Source organism: Ostrea edulis, chromosome 1 (genome assembly GCF_947568905.1).
Source record: "Ostrea edulis chromosome 1, xbOstEdul1.1, whole genome shotgun sequence".
Lineage (NCBI taxonomy): Eukaryota > Metazoa > Mollusca > Bivalvia > Ostreida > Ostreidae > Ostrea > Ostrea edulis.
The window spans coordinates 104,803,993-104,827,736 of record NC_079164.1 but is presented as its reverse complement, the minus strand read 5'-3'; the positions used below and the strand labels follow the sequence as shown (position 1 = coordinate 104,827,736).

Genomic DNA, 23,744 nt, shown 5'->3' with positions numbered 1-23,744 from the left:
ACCAATCATGTACTCTCTATGTAATATTTTCACTTGGCATAAGATGTATGTGTACCAAGTTTAATTATCCTTGCCCCAACGAATCGGTCTGCATCCTGCTACTATGACCTTGACCTTACGAAACAATAGGCATAAAGTGTATGTGTACAAAGTTTGACAGTCCTAGTCCCAACAGTTCAGTTTGTATACTGCTTACAAGGTTTTCCTACAAAGTGATGCTTTGACCTTCAAAACGTAATAGGCATCTTCCTCTCATCATGGTGATCAAATGTACCAAGTTTCAATATCCTGGAGCTTACGGTTTGGTTTGTATCCTGCCTATAAGGTTTTCCAACTAAGTGATACTGCGACCTTGACCTTTGACCTATAACTTTGAAAAACAATAGGCATCTTCCTCTCATCATGGTGATTGAATGTACCAAGTTGCAATATCCTGGAGCTTACGGCTAGGTTTGTATCTTGCCTACAAGGTTTTCCTACTAAGTAATACTTTGACCTTTGATTTCTGACGTTGAAAAACAATAGGCATCATCCTCTCATCATGGTGATCAAAGGTTCCAAGTTGTAATATCCTGGAGCTTACTGTTCAGTTTGTATCCTGCCCACAAGGGTTTCCTACTAAGTGATACTACGACTTTGACCTCTGACCTTGAAAACCAATAGGCATCTTCCTCTTATCATGATGATCAAATGTACCAAGATGTAAAATCCTGGAGCTTACGGTTCGGTCTGTATCCTGGCCCCCAAGGTCCGGACAGACAGACGGACGAACGGCGCCATACCATAATACGTCCCGTCTTCGACGGGCGTATAAAAACGACATATCAGTGTACAGACTAGAAGCACCAGTGACGTCACATTCTGAACATATACAGAGGGGCGTTCGATTTGTTACATGGTTGTATGTTTTACATCCAGCCGCGGCTTTGTTTTTCGTCGCCTTGAAGAACATAAACATGGAGAGTGTATTGTTTGGGTTTCAAAGGAAAAGCTTCCAAGCTGGTGCCAACTCACCATTGGTAATGTAAATGGTGAGAAATCAATGAATGGATAATTAATAAAATATTGCAGGTCGTCATGCACAATTATGTGGATTTTCAGGACTTTCGGAATTTTTCTCGCCTGTGGATTCACTGATGAAATTCATTCTTTTTTATTCATTTGTGACGAAGCAATGGTCTGATAGTTCCTTTTACAATGGTACATGTTCATCCCAAGTTATTCTAATCGTGATCTCTTCCCCCCCCCCCCCCCCCCCTCTCTCATTATTTACTATGATGAAAACTGCAACACATTTTTCTTAACATTTTGGCTTAATATTTTAGACTTGTAAGAATAATGATATTGTTTCTGGCTACACGAAAATACAAAAATATCATACATGTCTTGTAATAGTATAATATAAAATGAACAGGTTCTCATTAAAGACCCTTTCTTCCCAAAATCGATATAGAGTTTTTATTTCAAACCATTTAGTCAAAGCATCAATATTTTAACAAATCAGCGATGACAAAAGAATCTATTGAATGCATCGAGCTCATCCAAGTCTTCAAAAGAAAAGTAAATGTCAAGAGTTTGCCATTTTGCAAGATAAACTGCAAAACAAAACCTTAGTAATAAAACTCAGTCATCGAACAATAAATTATTATCGTATACATTCTGAATGTCAGGATCAATTGCAACGCTTGAGTATTGTAAAAGGAAATGACCATCTAATCATGTACACCGAAGTCGATCAGAATGGAATGCTGACATATTGAGTTCATTGCTGGAATCAGTGCAATACTTATTAGTGTCCAACATTTAGAAAAGAAATAGTCTGTTCTATGTTGTGTAAGCATACTTTATTAGTATAAGGTAAGTTTTCATCTGTTCTATGTTGTGTAAGCATACTTTATTAGTATAAGGTAAGTTTTCATCTGTTCTATGTTGTGTAAGCTTACTTTATTAGTATAAGGTAAGTTTTCATCCATCCATGGGTTTTGTTTGGCCCTTTGTGAAAAGTCTGAAGCATCCCTAATGCAGTACACACCCACTATCTCTCTCTGTCTGAAGCATCCCTAATGCAGCACACACCCACACACACTATCTCTCTCTGTCTGAAGCATCCCTAATGCAGCACACACCCACACACACTATCTCTCTCTGTCTGAAGCATCCCTAATGCAGCACACACCCACACACACTATCTCTCTCTGTCTGAAGCATCCCTAATGCAGCACATACCCACACACACTATATCTCTCTCTCACACACACACGCACCCACCCACACACACTATCTCTCTCTTTCTCTCTCTCTCTCACACACACACTATCTCTCTCTCTCTCTCTCACACACACCCACACACACTATCTCTCTCTCTCACACACACACCCACACACACTATCTCTCTCTCTCACACCCACTATCTCTCTCTCTCACACACACACACACACTATCTCTCTCTCTCTCTCTCACATACACCCACACACACTATCTCTCTCTCTCTCACACACACCCACTATCTCTCTCTCTCTCACACCCACTATCTCTCTCTCTCTTTCTCTCACACACACACACACACACCCACTATCTCTCTCTCTCTCTCTCTCACACACACACACACACACACCCACTATCTCTCTCTCTCTCTCTCACACACACACACATACCCACACACACTATCTCTCTCTCTTTCTCTCTCTCTCTCACACACACACACACACCATCTCTCTCTCTCTCTCTCTCTCTCTCACACACACACACACACCATCTCTCTCTCTCTCTCTCTCTCTCTCTCTCACACACTTTGGTTCCATCAGAGTTATCCGGCGTTGTTTTGTTGATCTACTTTGTTTACAGTGGATACAACGTCATACGAAATTATTTCCATAGTATAGTGAATTTTTGTAATAGATATTTCAACGCTACAAGATGTTTTAAAGTGTACGAGTAACCTTTTCCTGATCTGCATCCATGTAACCCACATTCCATCCTTATCTAGCGGGAAGAATGTTTAAACCAATCACGTTCTACCCAAATGATCGACTTAATGACACGACCGTTATTTATAGAATATTCGTAATGTTATCCGTTTGGGTAGAATTTCAAACATGAAAGGTGAAGATAACAAACAATAATCAATCTCATAGCTCCCACAAGGAAGTTGGACAAACACGGACCCTTGGATATACCAGAGATGGGATCAGGTGCCTAGAAAGAGTAAGCATCCCCTGTCGACCGGTCACACCCGCTGTGAACCCTATATCCTGATCAGTTAAACGGAGTAATTCGTAGCAAAATCAGTGTGCCAAGAACAGCCTAACAATCGGTATGAAATGTGAAACAGCATTTGATCTAATGATATGTTATATGGGCAAACTAGATCATTATAACGACCATAGAATATGCGAAACAAGTTTCAAAAACCCGATGTTAGGAATAAAGTTTGATTTATTAAAAATTCTAAGTGACTCGCTGATGCGTGTTATGCAAGACATATACAGCCTGTTGTTGATGCGAACGGTAGTTTGTTAGAATTGGCTGCAAATGGGGCTTTTGCCAATTGGACAGAAAATATATTTTGCAGTTTAAAAATGCAACAATACTTTCTTGGAATTTTGAAATGTTGAAGTATTTTCGAATTCTATTACTTAAACAAATGCACTGGTAATTTTGGTGGCTTTTGTTGCGTTGTAAATATAACAAACTCTTTTTTATTTTATACACAATGAAGTAAAATTCATTTCAACAGATACACATGTGTCGTACAATATCACACAGAAATAAAGTAAGCATAGTGAGTACACATAATTATCACGATGGGAGTAAATTTGTTTTATCAAATTAAAATTATTCCCCAAATTCGTTAAGAAAAAAAAATGAAGACATGATTATAGTGTTTAAACATTTACAGAGCAATTTTTAACCAATTTTGAACTAAGAGATCCAGTTTTTTTTTTAGAAATGCTTTTCTTTCCCGTTATCCGCTTGTTTAGGATTTTGTAATTTTTATAGTTTTCAAAATTTCCCCTCAGTAGCTTGACGTTCATAATCAAAAGGAAACCGAGTCCTTATAATTCAAAATAGCATTACTATCCAGTCAACATTGACTGAAAATAAGACCTTCCAAATCAACGCTTAAATGAACTGGCAAGATTAACTGAAAATATGACTTTCTAAATCAACGCTTTCAAAAATGAACTGGCAAGATACACTGTAAATGCCAATTGCAAATGTTTTGTATGGAAATGATGAATAAATATCAAATAAATTAATATTTCGTGTAAGAATTTCGACATTTTGTTTGGTAATACATTTATTTTTAGTACCTTTTGCGTATCTCCATGAAAATTTTACTGAGAGTACGCAAAGATTAGAATTCTCTTCATTTTGGTCGTGAATGCGTTTCGAGATAAAAGTATAGTTTATAGAGCGACACATCTAGAATGCGATTAATGTCAGTAAAAGTTTTGCACAAGATGGATAGAGACTCTTTCTCACCAATGATTAAAGTTTCCATGTAATCAACTATTGCACTAATATACCTGTAAATCTAAATGAATACTCATTATTTCTGTTAACACTTCGACATACGTCATAACTTCCCCTGAACTAAGCTCCATGTATTTGACGTTGAGACCCTTCTATTTCCCAATAATTGTAATTAACACAGACCCACTGTAGATCTGTATGTAATGAATGGCCGGTGGCGTTTGCGTCTCATATTATTCACCAGTTACTACATGGATTCTTGAACGTGATGTCTGTGGACTTTGTCTATTGCTGATAAAAGTATTATTAGTAGATCGACATTGAATAAGTACAGCAGAACGTAAAGAAAGGGAGGTAGGAACCCTTCCAATTCCACGTTCATATTCACTGCTAGTTGCGATTCTCGATTTATAAAAAAAAAATGGTATCCTTTTTTATATGATTTTGACATTGAATTTCATTTTTTATGTACAAGGTGTTTTTTTTCTTCAAATTTAGTATACATTGTAAATCAACTGCTGCTGTTTATGGAATTCCCAGAACCATTTGAATTTATAGGGGACGTGTTGTGGAAGGTATTCGCTTACCTTCACGTATGTATAGCGATGTCTAGTTTCAAACACTACTCTAGATCTATGTTCAATTTTCATAGAAATGGCAGTGATTTACATTCACAACATGATCATTATTTTCTTGATTTTTTCTTTATCTTTTCAGTTTCAGATAAAACAATATACAAACCTTCCGATTTTGACTTCACTTTAAAATCGTTACAGGTAGTGTCCGAGTCCCCGTTGATAGTCTAAGTAATTGTACCGAGTTTCGGGTTCTTACTTTTAGATCATGCATGTAGTGGAATGTTTAGCTTTGAAATTTTTCATAAAAAATGAAGAATATTCTACATGTATCTGACAATTTGTTTTATTTCACATTCTGCTTTCTCCAATACGACCAGATGTCCGAAGCATCATTCACGATTCTAATATATGACTAGAATCAAACAAATAAACATGTTTGTGTATGTAATGAGAAGGACATTGGTATCTGTTGAACTGTTCAACCTTCGATTTATTTGCAACTTGCAGAAGCGCCACGACTTAGGTCTAATATCGATATATTCTTATTCACCGGCAGTGGTGATGTCTCCATATGAGTGAAATATTCTGGAGAGGGACGTTAAACAATATTCAAAATTTTAACATCAAATGATTTTTAGAAAAAATAAAAATCAAAAGTCTTCAATACGTGTTTGCCTGCAGCTCGGTAGTCTTTAACAATGTTTTCGAAAATTGATCATCGGAAATTATGCTCACTTTTCTTGCGTGTACGTACACATACGTAGACATCGCAAGCTCAGTCCATTTTAACCATGGGAAGGCCGCAGACGGGCAAACTTTCCGGTATTTAAATATTGAACAGGTATCACACATTTGTGCGAATTATGATTACAACAATTATTGGACAGTTGTAAAATAACTTGTTTCTGTGAATTTGTTGCAAGTTTTGTGTTCTTTTCAAAAACACGTACATTTCTTACAATAATAAACAGTATACTTTAAACTGATCAGGGTGTTGTTTCATTTGTCGACCGGATTCTTTACAGATGCTGACAGCGAGGAAACCACGGTCCCTGTGAAATTAGATGAGGAAGAATCCCATATCAGAATAATTGAAGTACCCGATCTAAAGGTGAGTGTCATGTAGCAAAAACGAACCCCCAACTAAAAGCAGTTAATCAAATCCTTATAATTCAAATCAAAGTAAATACCAAAGGGTCTTCAAAGTTCACCTGATAATTAGATCTAGATCTAGGTGAAATATTTACACCTACTCTACGTCATCCGACGAGTGTGCTGCAATACAAAATTAAATACGGTTTCCAAGGCGATTTACACAACAACCGATAAGTATAACAAATTGCACAGTTTCGTATACTATGTCTCTATTTAAAGGTATTAAACGCACGATCGTGTGGGAATATTTGAGTACAAAACTTCAGTTAAGGAAGAATAACACAAGCTCATAATGGCTTACTTCATTTTGAAATATGAATGAAAATACAACAAGAGATGTTTGTAAAACACATATGCCCCCCATAGTGCAAAATTGACTTTGACCATGTGATCTGACACTCAATAGGGGTCATCTTCTCCTGAAGATGTACCAGTATACGAAGTTTGATGTCTGTCAAGCAAAGGGTTCTCAAGATATTGAGCGGACAGTATATTCCTATGTCCAGAGTAGATTGACCCTTGACCTTTTGATCTGAAAAACAATAGGGGTCCTCTTCTTCTCATAACCAACCCACATATGAAATATCATTACGATCAAGTGAATGGTTCTCAAGATATTGAGCGGACAACATGTGGTCTACCGACCGACCGACAGGTGCAAACCAATATGCCCCTCTTCTTTGAAGGGGGGCATAAATATTATCTAATATTTAATTTCTTGATGAAGTTTCGGCGATTTTGATTGGCTGAAAACCTGATTTTGACTTTATGTATTGATACGTCGTATGAATTTGAAAAAAAATATCCGTGTTTTATTTTTTAAACTCAATGTTTTAAAATATTTGATAGATAATTAATTGATAAGAAGAGAATCTTATAATTCTTTTCTTGATGGCAGTATCGTAGGGGAAATTGGACGGAAAACTTTTTTTGATCAACGCGCTATGCGCATTGATGACGTCCCTCGTCCAATTTTCCCTCTGATACCTGTATCAAGAAAAGAATTATTCATTTCTTAAGTCAGGAATACTATTTAGATCTAATCGCCTAGCCAGGTACAAATGTACATGTAGCTCAGTAGGTTAACAGGTCGACTGCTAATCTGTATTTTGAGTGTAGCAAAATACTTTCTACTAAAACTAAATTTTTTATACTTATTTTTACTAGATAAGGTAAATCTGGACATTTTCTATATGATTGTACACATCCTCAACTTTCCATTTTTGTCAGATTTCTTTGGTGTGTATTCATCCTTAAATAAAAAGCAATTACCGGTGTATGTATTTCCATTATCCTGAAATACATCCCGTTTTCAATTGTTTGTTAGCAGTCGTCAGTGGGCTTTTCGTCCAAGAGGTTTGACAGATTTTGTTAGACTACAGTTTATATGTCAATAACTGCTTTGTGATAAAAATCGGTCACTATGGGTATGAGTTTCCTGTATAATATTGATAACAATAGCTAGTCTGTTACATTAAAGAAAAAAGTAAAAGCGCATAACAAAATTGAAATGTATCGCTCAAATGCCTTTCTAAGAAAAAATTAAACATGCTCCATCACCTTGAATTTGTCACTTTTGTTCATTGGTGATATTTGGAGATCACATACTTTTGCCATTTTCGAGAGTTCACGAGAAGTAACGAGACTTGTGTGTTAACATAAAAACGACGGAAAAACTGGCGATCATGAGCTTCTAAAATGACCCTCCAAAACAATACTATAGTAAACTATGTAGCTCTCCATAGTAACACCTTTGATTTACTATTATAATAACTTTGATTTACAAACCCCATGGGGATCCGGGTTACAATAGGTCCTCAGTATCACTTGCTTGTCGTGAGAGGCGACTAAATGGGGCGGTCCTTCGGATGAGACCGCAAAAACCGAGGCCCCGTGTCACAGCAGGTGTGGCACGATATAGATCCCTCCCTGCTCAAAGGCCATAAGCGCCGAACATAGGCCAAAATTTTTGCAGCCCTTCACCGGCAATGGTGACGTCTCCATATGAGTGAAAGATTGTCGAAAGGGACGTTAAACAATATACAATCAATCAACTACATGTACTATAAAAAAACCTTTGATTTACTATCATATAAACTTTGTTTTACTATTATAAAAACTTTGATTTGCTGCCGTGAAAACTTTGATACTTGGTTTAACTATTGTAGAAACTTTTATACCATTGTTAACAGTAGTATACTAATATACACTGTAGTGGTTTTTTATTTGGCGGGACAGATTACGCTAACACTGTCTATAATACATATCTTAAGAAAGTATGGCTGTTGCAATAGAGGAACCATATGCACAAATTATGTATTGATTTCTGAAATAGACAGTTATCGAAACTCTGGTAAAGCGTGTTTAAAGATAAAATATTCAATTATCGCATTGTAAAGACTATGATTGAACTGTGTTGATTTCCTCCGTGCTTCCTAAAGCATCCTGGTAATGAATAATGCACACATAGAAACAACTCTACGAGAGTTCAGTAGTTCCTTACATGTATTTCTGAAATTGATTAGCATGTTGATACCGAAGGCGACAGTATTTTTAAAAGTCATTTTCACTATGCACAAGTTAATATCCCCGATGGTTGTATCTTATCACAATGTAATTCTAACATTTCTAACAGTGTGAACGTACTGTATTTTATATATAGTGTCTTGAGAGCAGACGTGGCCCAAGTAAAGGTAATCGTATTATCATCCTCATTAATTTGATGTTGCTTGCTCACGTAAACTACATCAAGGATTTGTATATGTGAAAAGTTTTATAATTAAAAAAGATAATCAATTATCATTTACGCCTGAATTAAAATATTGTCCCTTTCTTTCTTTTTCGACCGACCAGGCAAACGATGCCCCGACTCCAAATATTTTATACATGTAGCGGTATGTATTTTTGTTTAAATTGAACAATTTCAAAGAATTGTTGTAGGTCCACAACACAAAAGTTTAAAGATTTATACAAGAATATACAGACCTTCCTATCAACGATGTAGGATGTCAAAATAATGTGGAAAAATATTTTTTTCTTAAGAACAGGAATTTCTCCATTTGAAATTTGAATATCCTCATGTAGTTTGTACACAAAAAGAGTCCTGGAACCGGGACGGGATCATAAGAAGGGATTTTTGAGAAACTCTTTGAAATACCTAGGGTAAACTATGTAAAATAATATACATGTACGCAAGCATCCTCTTGTAGATTCAAGCTTGCTCACATCATTCCCAAACTAGGATTTAAAGTATGACAATTTTGAAACGTGACATATGATGTTGGTCCCGATGCCTTCGCAACTGCTAGCTTATCAATACACTAGTTATATGGAATGACAGAATAGCCAAAAAATTAAATGCGACCTTGGAAATCGATGCAAAAACATAATTTCGATTCAGCTTGAATTAATACACTAATCAATAAGAAACATATCGCAAAACTTTAGAGACGCATTAAGACACGAAGAGAACATAAAGAGATTGATTTATTCACATGTATCTGAATATTAATCAATGAATACATAGAAATCGGAAAAATGCTCCATCTCTATACATACAAATACACCAGCTGTGCATCTATATGTTGACCCCCTCCTCGATTCGGGCCTGATTTTATTAATAAATTTGCCAGGGCTAACCTATTCTCCTGCACGGTTAAGCTTAGAAATGATTTTCCTTCTCATCCGTCGCTTCAGAAGTTGTAAACACCTCGCAACAGTTCGATAACGGACATAATTCAACGATTTTTTTAAAACATTCCTTTGATGGCCTGACTACCATGCCGTGACGTCATGAAATCACATCTCCATACCAAATAATCTAACTTCACCAGATTAAGCAAATTTACAATTGAATTTAGATAACATTACAAATAAGTATCATGAATAATTAACAATTCTGGTGTCACTACCACCACAGAATTTTGAGTCATGAACAGTTCAAGGTCATCGAAGATCAATATAGCCTCACACGCTTACAACTGACAGTGTCTTCCCATGGACACCATGAAGTCTCCGAAAAACGTTCTAGGCATGTTGTTCCACTCTAACTGTAGACCTTGGACCAGCTGTTACAGAATATGAGGCTGCGGTTGTCTTTGTTGGATGCGTCTATTTAATTCGTTGCGTGAAGTTCCAATCTGGTGATTTGGGTGGTCAAGGAGAACCATGATATTGTTTATTTACAGGATATCAAATGTCAGACGGTGATATGTAGTTGTATTGCGTGTTGAAATACGACTCCGAGATGCTGCATTATTAGAAACACACACGGATGTACGGCTTCATCAATATACCGTTGCGTCGTCAAAGTCCCTTGCATATGAACCAAAGCGGTTCTGATATCGTTGCCCACATCATAACACTACCACCGCCAAACCTCTTAACCCTAGGCTGCAGTTTTCCACAAAACGTCTCTTCCGTCAGGCATATGCAATAATGTTTGCTGTGGCTCTGTGTGAGAACATTGAAGTCGGCTTCAGCGAGTCGGAACAATGCCACGAACTGGTCTTTTCGCTCTAATCCTAGCATCTCGTAGTCGCGAACGGTTTGGTCTGATAGTCTGCGTATCTTGGGAATAGCAGATGCTGTTGTGAAACGTGGACAAAGATGACACAATCGAATGAAGTGATCCTGTACTGCTGACGTCAAGCGTGGTCTGCCTGATCTTTGGCGATCATTTGTCATTAAAGAATCTTACTTGAAATGTGAGATGATCACCTTGGAGGAAAATTCTGTTGACAGGATAATTTCCTTTTAGGAAATTTTAATTCCTATCCATTAGGATGGTTTTTTCCCCTGTAGGAAGTAGAGATTTCATTAGCGATTTGTTTTTCCAGTAGGTCAATTAATGCTTCAGGATTAAAATTGGACCTCAAGATGTCGCTTTTCAAACACTGTACTGGTATAGAAGCGGATTTAATGAGGTCGTTGGTGCATTTCAAACCTTTTTGTACATTCACAGACTAAACACATGCATTATTCCACAGTTTAAATCTTAAACCCGAATTTGTAGGAGTTCCGAGAAAAAAACAACTGATCTGAATTCCACCATTTTGGCCCTTACTTGGACCCGATAACCATAAATAGAAATCCTTGTTGCATTAAAGCTCAACCATAATGTAAGTACAACGTGCACATCATGACCAGCTCAGTGTTTCCTCGAGTCCATGACTATAGTGATAATCAGATGCAATATCGAAACTATATTCTCTGGTGACTTCTTATTCACAAGAACCGACAATATTTGAAAACGGACCAAGCCACTGACAATACATTTAGTTAAGAGTCTATATGCTTTCCAAATTGTAAGTGCATGGTGCTGTGGATATAAGAATAACAATTTGGGGTAGTAAAATAGGCCACTGCAAGATAAAAATGATATTCCACTTTAAAGTTAAACACAATTACATATGAATACTATTTAGTATCGTTTTGTGTATAGATATTCACACAAAGCATCAATCCCCGACACATATATCTCAATCGTCCCGAATAACAGGTTCATTACAAAGTTAAAAACAAAATATATCATCTACACGAATAATGATGGTTGGAGAAGGTATTTAAATAACACCTTGTTTAAGGGAAAACTTTAATTTTATGGCCGAAATATCGCCTACTCGGCATACAACAGCATACAGTCAATCTACGAAATGCAATTTGAATAATCAACTGCTGAGATGCTATTTTTGATGTGATGCAAAACATCTTGTAGTCACGTTGTTTACATTGTACAGAGCTGCCAGTTGCCGTGTGTCGTCAGAAACTCACGTAAGATAATCAGGTTGTACAGTCATTTTTGTCTGAGGTAGGTAAGCATAGGAAAAAATTGACCTCGACTTTCTAAACACATAAATTGAGATATAAAATTGACTATCAATCATTTTGTTCTCCTCTCAAACAATGTGATTCGAACTGTGCAAGCAATATTAAGGGCGACCTCTGTTGTAATGTTCACGTGACTGACTTACATTACAACAGTGGTGATACGGTTACCTATTTGAATCTTATCGCGATGTTGCCGGTGACAAAGCGATTACCTGGCACGAAAAACACCTCTCTATCATCCTACATATTTTTGCATATCGGTAGATTATTGTGTGAACAGAAATCAATCGGGAGCCCGTCTTATCTTAATGCAGCCGTTTGTTGGGGAAAACAGTTTGTTTTATAGTGCATGCCAATATATAATCGTGTATTTTGAATCTTGCAAAACTAAAGATGTGGAGAAGGAAGGAGGAGAGAAAGGGGACAAAGCATTTCTAATTATCATACATCACTAAACGCTCCATCTACTGTGGTCAGCTTTCAAATGGAAAGATGAAAAAACATAATCCGACTGAATTTATACATATATTTTATTATTTACTTGGTAAATAAATAGTTAACGAGGTTTTAAACCAGCTTGAAACAAAATATGAAATATTTTATAAATTATGAATGAGATTTACACATGAAGAGATGCACGTTATAAATGTTTATTACGATGCATATTTGTATAGGAATGACTGATATACAACGTCAGTACGATTCACTATCCAAAGAACTAGACCCAATTGATGTATACAATGGTCCTGTTGATTTCCAGTTCGATGAAATTCTTAATTTTAAAGTAGAGTAGATACTTCATATTCATATGAGGCATATTTAGTGGATGTCGAGTTTATTTGATTTATTAATCGACTACTCGGAAACTCTAGTCGAATGTTAGTCGAGTACTCGTTGCTAAAATTCTTCCAAAATAATTCCTCAATGTTACATGTACACTGATACTGTAGTACAACGCGCACCTTCCTCAATGTTACATGTACACTGATACTGTAGTACAACGCGCACCTTCCTCAATGTTACATGTACACTGATACTGTAGTACAACGCGCACCTTCCTCAATGTTACATGTACACTGATACTGTAGTACAACGCGCACCTTCCTCAATGTTACATGTACACTGATACTGTAGTACACCGCGCACCTTCCTCAATGTTACATGTACACTGATACTGTAGTACACCGCGCACCTTCCTCAATGTTACATGTACACTGATACTGTAGTACACCGCGCACCTTCCTCAATGTTACATGTACACTGATACTGTAGTACACCGCGCACCTTCCTCAATGTTACATGTACACTGATACTGTAGTACACCGCGCACCTTCCTCAATGTTACATGTACACTGATACTGTAGTACACCGCGCACCTTCCTCAATGTTACATGTACACTGATACTGTAGTACACCGCGCACCTTCCTCAATGTTACATGTACACTGATACTGTAGTACACCGCGCACCTTCCTCAATGTTACATGTACACTGATACTGTAGTACAACGCGCACCTTCCTCAATGTTACATGTACACTGATACTGTAGTACAACGCGCACCTTCCTCAATGTTACATGTACACTGATACTGTAGTACAACGCGCACCTTCCTCAATGTTACATGTACACTGATACTGTAGTACAACGCGCACCTTCCTCAATGTTACATGTACACTGATACTGTAGTACACCGCGCACCTTCCTCAATGTTACATGTACACTGATACTGTAGTACACCGCGCACCTTCCTCAATGTTACATGTACACTGATACTGTAGTACACCGCGCACCTTCCTCAATGTTACATGTACACTGATACTGTAGTACACCGCGCACCTTCCTCAATGTTACATGTACACTGATACTGTAGTACACCGCGCACCTTCCTCAATGTTACATGTACACTGATACTGTAGTACACCGCGCACCTTCCTCAATGTTACATGTACACTGATACTGTAGTACAACGCGCACCTTCCTCAATGTTACATGTACACTGATACTGTAGTACAACGCGCACCTTCCTCAATGTTACATGTACACTGATACTGTAGTACAACGCGCACCTTCCTCAATGTTACATGTACACTGATACTGTAGTACACCGCGCACCTTCCTCAATGTTACATGTACACTGATACTGTAGTACAACGCGCACCTTCCTCAATGTTACATGTACACTGATACTGTAGTACAACGCGCACCTTCCTCAATGTTACATGTACACTGATACTGTAGTACACCGCGCACCTTCCTCAATGTTACATGTACACTGATACTGTAGTACACCGCGCACCTTCCTCAATGTTACATGTACACTGATACTGTAGTACACCGCGCACCTTCCTCAATGTTACATGTACACTGATACTGTAGTACACCGCGCACCTTCCTCAATGTTACATGTACACTGATACTGTAGTACACCGCGCACCTTCCTCAATGTTACATGTACACTGATACTGTAGTACACCGCGCACCTTCCTCAATGTTACATGTACACTGATACTGTAGTACACCGCGCACCTTCCTCAATGTTACATGTACACTGATACTGTAGTACACCGCGCACCTTCCTCAATGTTACATGTACACTGATACTGTAGTACAACGCGCACCTTCCTCAATGTTACATGTACACTGATACTGTAGTACAACGCGCACCTTCCTCAATGTTACATGTACACTGATACTGTAGTACAACGCGCACCTTCCTCAATGTTACATGTACACTGATACTGTAGTACAACGCGCACCTTCCTCAATGTTACATGTACACTGATACTGTAGTACAACGCGCACCTTCCTCAATGTTACATGTACACTGATACTGTAGTACACCGCGCACCTTCCTCAATGTTACATGTACACTGATACTGTAGTACAACGCGCACCTTCCTCAATGTTACATGTACACTGATACTGTAGTACACCGCGCACCTTCCTCAATGTTACATGTACACTGATACTGTAGTACACCGCGCACCTTCCTCAATGTTACATGTACACTGATACTGTAGTACAACGCGCACCTTCCTCAATGTTACATGTACACTGATACTGTAGTACAACGCGCACCTTCCTCAATGTTACATGTACACTGATACTGTAGTACAACGCGCACCTTCCTCAATGTTACATGTACACTGATACTGTAGTACAACGCGCACCTTCCTCAATGTTACATGTACACTGATACTGTAGTACACCGCGCACCTTCCTCAATGTTACATGTACACTGATACTGTAGTACACCGCGCACCTTCCTCAATGTTACATGTACACTGATACTGTAGTACACCGCGCACCTTCCTCAATGTTACATGTACACTGATACTGTAGTACACCGCGCACCTTCCTCAATGTTACATGTACACTGATACTGTAGTACAACGCGCACCTTCCTCAATGTTACATGTACACTGATACTGTAGTACAACGCGCACCTTCCTCAATGTTACATGTACACTGATACTGTAGTACAACGCGCACCTTCCTCAATGTTACATGTACACTGATACTGTAGTACAACGCGCACCTTCCTCAATGTTACATGTACACTGATACTGTAGTACAACGCGCACCTTCCTCAATGTTACATGTACACTGATACTGTAGTACAACGCGCACCTTCCTCAATGTTACATGTACACTGATACTGTAGTACACCGCGCACCTTCCTCAATGTTACATGTACACTGATACTGTAGTACAACGCGCACCTTCCTCAATGTTACATGTACACTGATACTGTAGTACAACGCGCACCTTCCTCAATGTTACATGTACACTGATACTGTAGTACACCGCGCACCTTCCTCAATGTTACATGTACACTGATACTGTAGTACAACGCGCACCTTCCTCAATGTTACATGTACACTGATACTGTAGTACAACGCACACCTTCCTCAATGTTACATGTACACTGATACTGTAGTACAACGCGCACCTTCCTCAATGTTACATGTACACTGATACTGTAGTACACCGCGCACCTTCCTCAATGTTACATGTACACTGATACTGTAGTACACCGCGCACCTTCCTCAATGTTACATGTACACTGATACTGTAGTACACCGCGCACCTTCCTCAATGTTACATGTACACTGATACTGTAGTACACCGCGCACCTTCCTCAATGTTACATGTACACTGATACTGTAGTACACCGTGCACCTTCCTCAATGTTACATGTACACTGATACTGTAGTACACCGCGCACCTTCCTCAATGTTACATGTACACTGATACTGTAGTACACCGCGCACCTTCCTCAATGTTACATGTACACTGATACTGTAGTACAACGCGCACCTTCCTCAATGTTACATGTACACTGATACTGTAGTACAACGCGCACCTTCCTCAATGTTACATGTACACTGATACTGTAGTACAACGCGCACCTTCCTCAATGTTACATGTACACTGATACTGTAGTACAACGCGCACCTTCCTCAATGTTACATGTACACTGATACTGTAGTACACCGCGCACCTTCCTCAATGTTACATGTACACTGATACTGTAGTACACCGCGCACCTTCCTCAATGTTACATGTACACTGATACTGTAGTACACCGCGCACCTTCCTCAATGTTACATGTACACTGATACTGTAGTACAACGCGCACCTTCCTCAATGTTACATGTACACTGATACTGTAGTACACCGCGCACCTTCCTCAATGTTACATGTACACTGATACTGTAGTACACCGCGCACCTTCCTCAATGTTACATGTACACTGATACTGTAGTACACCGCGCACCTTCCTCAATGTTACATGTACACTGATACTGTAGTACACCGCGCACCTTCCTCAATGTTACATGTACACTGATACTGTAGTACAACGCGCACCTTCCTCAATGTTACATGTACACTGATACTGTAGTACACCGCGCACCTTCCTCAATGTTACATGTACACTGATACTGTAGTACAACGCGCACCTTCCTCAATGTTACATGTACACTGATACTGTAGTACACCGCGCACCTTCCTCAATGTTACATGTACACTGATACTGTAGTACACCGCGCACCTTCCTCAATGTTACATGTACACTGATACTGTAGTACACCGCGCACCTTCCTCAATGTTACATGTACACTGATACTGTAGTACACCGCGCACCTTCCTCAATGTTACATGTACACTGATACTGTAGTACAACGCGCACCTGTTGGTGTCATTATTATCGTTACACTCCACTTACTGCTGTTCCAAGTTCGCTTATGTCTTCCTGTTTGATCAATGGAGTGGATTGGTGTGTCCAGGGGTCCGTGTTTGCCCAACTATCTATTTTGTATTGCTTGTAGGAGTTATGAGATTGATCACTGTTCGTTATCTTCACCTTGCATTTGGGTAACGTATATTCCTTTTTATCGAAACAATCCCGTGGAGATCCGGGTTAGAATAGGTCCTCGGTACCCCCTTGCTTGTCGTAAGAAGCGACTAAATGGGGCAGTCTTTCGGATGAGACCGCAAAAACCGAGGTCCCGTGTAGGTATGGAACGATGAAGATCTCTCCCTGTTCAATGGCCATAAGCGCCGAGCATAGGCCTAAATTTTGTAGCCCTTCACCGGCAATGGTGACGTCTCCATATGAGTGAATTATTCTCGAAAGGGACATTAAACAATATTTAATCAATAAATCGAAACATATATGACATGGATTTTTTGTTTCTTGATATTTCGATGGAGTCATTCTTGAAAAGTTAGTGTACTATACAACGATAAAGTCTTGATATTGAAGGTCGGTTGTACATGTATATGTTACTTTACAAATTACTTTAATAAAACTATTCTGAAGCGCTCTATTAAACTTTCACTTGTTTTTATTGAGAAGAATGATTTAGTCTACAATATTACTCCTTTATGTATAAAAGCAGTAGCGGTTTTGTTTGCCTCTACATTACTACGGTTTGGGTGGGGGGTATATATATATTATTTCCCAAAATCTATTCTATAACAATAATGATAGTAATAATAAAATACACTAATTTATAGGGCAGCTGCCAGGGATGGGGCCCTGGCTAAACTCCCATAAAATTTAACGAGACATTACCTACTGTGCCACTCAGGGCACATTCTATAAATTCTACTCTATAACGTCTGTCTAGCGTACTATAATGAATATAAAAAACTTTATTATGTGTATTAATTATGATAATTGTTTTGACAAACAAGCAAACAAAAAATATTCTAGTATACAATTTAAAAGAAAGAACATCACTATAGATATGATTTAAGATTTAATTCATAAAAATACTGAAGAATTAATATACCGCTCATGCTGCCTTAAAGAAAAACATCCATAATTAGATTACATTTACAATATTTCAAAATTTTACACCAAAATAAAACTTTTTGTTTGATATCGGTTCTGTACATTGTATTCCTGTTCATCCACATTTCCTAGTCTACAGAACATCTTATATTTATATATTTTAAGAGCAACAAAAGATATGATATTGCTTAAGAATTGTATCTTTCTGTTATTTTCAAGATGAAATCCAATCAATACTTCTTTCCATCTGATAAAAACTTTTATGGTGCATTACTATTTTATCAAACCTACGAAAGCCCATTGAGCTCATATTCGTAGCGATGAAGACAAAAAACCCATTTTTTGCGTTATAACGCGTAACTTTCGCGAATTAACGCGTAACTTTCGAGTTATAACGCGTAACTTTCGCATTATAACGAGAAACTTTCGTGAATTAACGCGTAACTTTTGAGTTATATAGCGAAATATTCTATATAATTATGTAGAACAGGAACCCGTGCTTAGTGCAATGAACGAAGACTAATGTTTATACATTTATAAGTAACCGTAAAGTAACGAACTACATGTATATACGCACGCTAACACGCCTATATTTTACACAAGCATATTTAAGAATTCCTGGCATACATGCTATTAAAGTTTTATTGAATGCGAAGTAGAATTCATATTTATAATTGATTAATACCAGTGTTGCTAAGCCAACAAAAGCTTTTAATACGGGGGGTATAAAATTTCGTCAATTGAAAGCAAGTCTTAAAATGTTACAAAATTTCAAAGAACTATTGGATTATCAACCACTAAATCTCAGACTTATGTTCTGTTATTGAGTAAACTATGCTTAATCTACATTTGCTTTTCATTCATTTGATAGCCTGAAAAACCCCTCAGAATGTCTCTAGAAAGCACTTTGTGACCTAAGTCATTTTCTGCCAATAATAGATGAATCAACACTTTTCAAAGGTTACGTGTATGTCCCTTGGATGCCATCTCTGAAAAAAAAATCCCTAGAATTCTCACAGCAACCTTTGTAACTAACTGTTTTACAATTTTGTCATTTGATATGCTTTTAGTTAGGACCTAACTTATTTTGTTGACTAAACATACCTCTCCTATGTTACATTTATACCTCTCCTATGTTACATTTATACCTCTCCTATGTTACATTTATACCTCTCCTATGTTACATTTATATCTCTCCTATGTTACATTTATACCTCTCCTATGTTACATTTATACCTCTCCTATGTTACATTTATACCTCTCCTATGTTACATTTATACCTCTCCTATGTTACATTTATACCTCTCCTATGTTACATTTATATCTCTCCTATGTTACATTTATACCTCTCCTATGTTACATTTATACCTCTCCTATGTTACATTTATACCTCTCCCATGTTACATTTATACCTCTCCCATGTTACATTTATATCTCTCCTATGTTACATTTATACCTCTCCTATGTTACATTTATACCTCTCCTATGTTACATTTATACCTCTCCTATGTTACATTTATATCAAGAGATATGCATAATTCAAAGTTACAAAATACAGCTGGACAAGTCTATCGTTATTTTTCTTCATTGTAATGAACAAATTATTTCATGCTACTTTTTTAATATTGAGCGTATTCAATCCATAAATCTACGCCTTATAACGGAAAGGTTTTGGGTTATATCGCGAAGGTTACGCGTTTAATTACGAGAGTTTTGCAGAAATTCGTGAACGTTTCGCGTTATAACGCAAAAATTACGCGTTAAAACGCGAAAATTTATCTTTTTTTCAGCTACGAAAATGAGCTCAATGGGTCTACAAATTTCGATCCAAAATACCCCCAGTTTGACGAATTGGGTGTTTTATTAAGTACTCGGTGCGAAAAGTAGATCGCAGTTTGTGGTCTATTCAAAATTGTATAATTACCTATTTTGTGTTATCCCCCTTAATGGTTTGTTATACATTTTACTTAAAACAATTTACCTGTCATTCAATAAATGACATATTCGACAAAACTGCATTACAGTGTTAGGTTATTTTTCACTGTTTGGACTGATTCTTCTCATGGGAGACATAATTACCTATTTTATGTTCCCGTTTCGTACTTTGCGACGACTTACTGCGAAAATCCCGCCATTGCCATATATCTTTAATCATAATACTTTTCCTAAATATTTGTTACATGTATACTGAAAAGTGAAAATCATTTTGAATATTCATTTTCCGGAATATTTACCGTAGCCGATAAGGCTCTGTGTAAACCTTGTCCTTAACATGCAAGATGTTTGTTTCTTAGGATATCATCACTTCCGTAAAATGAAGAATTATAAAAGAATTTCCTTGTGGATCGTTCGTACCCGGATGTGGTATCACATGCAGTATAGCTGTAATTAATGCTTCACGAGAAAAATTCCCAGATACGCTTATGACAGCACATGCACCGAACCTCCTTAACCACGCTTACATTCCCCAATCCGACATTTTATGGTAATACATGGATCGGAGAGGACAGTAGCAGGTTTGAGATCCAACAGAATCAAGAATTCTTTCATTACTCGGTAGAGTAAGATCGCATTTATGAACGGAGCAATCAGTGTCGGTACTTGTGCATTAAATTGAAGCAGCATTACTTTAGCAGAGATTGATTTAAAAGTTATGATGTGTGACTCAACTTTAACTAAATCGCAATCCGAAATTTAAAAACCAAATTGAAACACATTCAAAATTAGCTTTGTACCACATTGATAAGTGTATCAAAATGTAGAATAAAATTGTTGAATACTATACTACATTTACAAGTTTGTGACTGTGCACGTGATATCATCAAAGAACAAATTGCGATTTCATCCAAATTGTAATCTCTTTGCTTTACTTGTAACAATTTGTGGAGAAAATGATAGATAGCGTAGCGAAGTATACGACATTAGGTTGTAGAACAATTCGTTAACCAATCGCCTGGCGCACATTACACTTAAGGCAGCCGCAGGAGCAATATCATCCTCGTCAATTTCTTTGGTAATTGCCATTTCGTATGTTTTAGACATTTTGCAGTCAGAGGATGAAATTCAACAGACCTTGCAATAAACGGTCAATCGACCATCATGGTGGGTATGGAGTCACATTCTGTCTTCTGCTGTTTTGAATATATCATACTATGAAGACATACTAAAAGAATGAGAAACAAACTCTAAAATCCTAAAGTTCTTCGGTTGTTAGATTGCCTTCAGGAACACCGAAGTTGTTAAAACAGGAAGTGTCAGTTCCATCGCCAAACGCTCCGTATCAGGTGTGAATGTCACTGGTCCTCGGAGATGACCTTAAAAACGGATGCCCCGTGTCACACTAAGAGAACCCTCACTGCTCAATGGCCGTAAGCGCTGAACAAAGTCCTAAATTTGAATCCCTTTACCGGTCTCCATATGAGTGAAAAATTCTCGAGAGAGACGTTAAACAAGATACAATCAATCAAAGAGAGATTCTTGTCCTAATTTTGTCGAATCGGAAGCTGTGCACCATGCGTGCTAAATTAACAGGTATGTTCTACGGTTTCAAAACATGTGTGGGGCATGGAGTCAATATTACTGTGTCTTGCTTATTGTTGTACCACTTAACGCTAGGGTCTAGGGAAGTTGAATTACGTACTATAAATCTGGTGGTAGCAGCAGTGCGGTATACACTAATAATGTAATACGTTAGTCACTCATTTGGAGAAAAAGTAATGGCTTTTTGTCTCCCATAGATCAAAACCACAGAACGTAAACTATAGAAAATTTTTTAACTAGCTACTTCTCTGGAAGCCAATTTATATGCCTATTCCTTTTTTTTAAACAGCAGCACTGGAGTTCAAAATAATTTATCGAATACCCCCTACGTTAGTTTACTTGACGTCATAATATGCCTTATGACACCAGTTTTATTCTGTGAAAAAAGTAAAGGTTTTCTAAGCTCTAGAAATGTCACAAAAATAACGACCGGTGTGCAAATTAAAAAAATAAATCAAAGGAAATTCGGTCGATTGTATACCTAATTGAATTCTCGAGTGTTGGTTGGCTATGATTTGTAAAAAGACAGAAATAGGATCATTTTATAATGTTTATGGTACAAAATTAGAAAAACGCATGCCGTAAACAACTAATATATACAACGGAAGTTCAAGGTCGACTAATCCTGACACATGAACAGGAATCGCGAAACCCAGGTGTGTGTGTGTGTACTATATATATATTCTAATTTTGTGCACATAAGATAAGAACGTGTCCAATGAATACAAAAATAGTCCATCTTTCAGTGTTGCTGACGTACAACATTCTGTACCTAGTTACAAATAAAACAAAACATTAATTGTATATGGAAATGTTGTGTAAATGAAATACCATCATTGTTAAAACCTAAATTACCACCATTAAAAGTTGCGTAGATATGGAGATATTCTGAATATTGGAGAATTAATATAAAATCCTGCTTTCAACGCAATGGGGTCCGGTCAGCATTCTGCATTCCAGAATAGTTCCTCTGTCATAAAGTCTCTCATTAAGTCCTTTTGTGGCGCTTCATTTCCCCGATCCCCGTACTGTGTGAGCTCCCAGGACCATTCATTACTGTTAATTGAATCATTAACTATTGCAATACCTCCGTCAAATCAAACTCATTAGATAGAAACACCGACATTTCAAGTCGCCATATGCCGATAGTATTGAGTAATACATCCGAATGCCACGGAGCGAAACTATCATTAAATGCTTCGTAAATCCTTTCCCGTGATTATGTTCTGTCTTGCCCCACGGTAAAGATCGTATAATTGAGGGGTGCATACAAATTCCTTTTTCTATTTCAGTCCATAGAAATGATTTCCAGTGCAGATATGTTATAAACCATATTTTGAGGGGGGAAAAAAACAACAAAACGTGATCAGACATAGAACTATATTTTGAGAAGAAGAAACATTATGAGAAAAAGAAACCATTCAGACCAGATCTATCAAAGTAGAAAGCAATGCATCTTTAAATTAGTTTTCAAAAGTAATCGTTCGGATATGCTTGATAATCGTTCGGATATGCTCGATATTTCTATGGAAAAGGTTTGTTCTTATTTACAACTACTATCTGATGATCATATTAATTGAAAACAAACCTTTTCAGTGATTACTAGTGCATGAATGATTGCATAGTATTTTAGATTGATGGTTCAGTATAGCAGATTTTGGTATATTTATGGCGGCTGTGTGGACTTGTCTTTTTTTCAAAGTCCATAGAGAGTGCAGAGTGCGAAGGAATTGTGCGACACAGGTCCTATGTTTGACCTTCCCATCCAGTACGCTAGTTATAGATTAAACAATTTATGATGTTGATTAAAATGATTAAAGAATGCTAACATTAAATGCATATACAAATTCGCCTGTGCTTAA

At 37.5% G+C, this 23,744-nt stretch overlaps 1 protein-coding gene across 1 annotated transcript in view; it reads left to right on the top strand.

Annotated features, from left to right (window-relative positions):
* The window catches only part of LOC130051301 (GTP-binding protein GEM-like), a 32,087-nt gene that overhangs the window by 5,756 nt on the left and 2,587 nt on the right, over positions 1–23,744 (top strand). Inside the window, exon 2 of the mRNA XM_056153148.1 lies at positions 6,080–6,165. Coding sequence (XP_056009123.1) covers positions 6,080–6,165 — 86 coding nt within the window. The remainder of the gene's footprint in view (positions 1–6,079; positions 6,166–23,744) is intronic.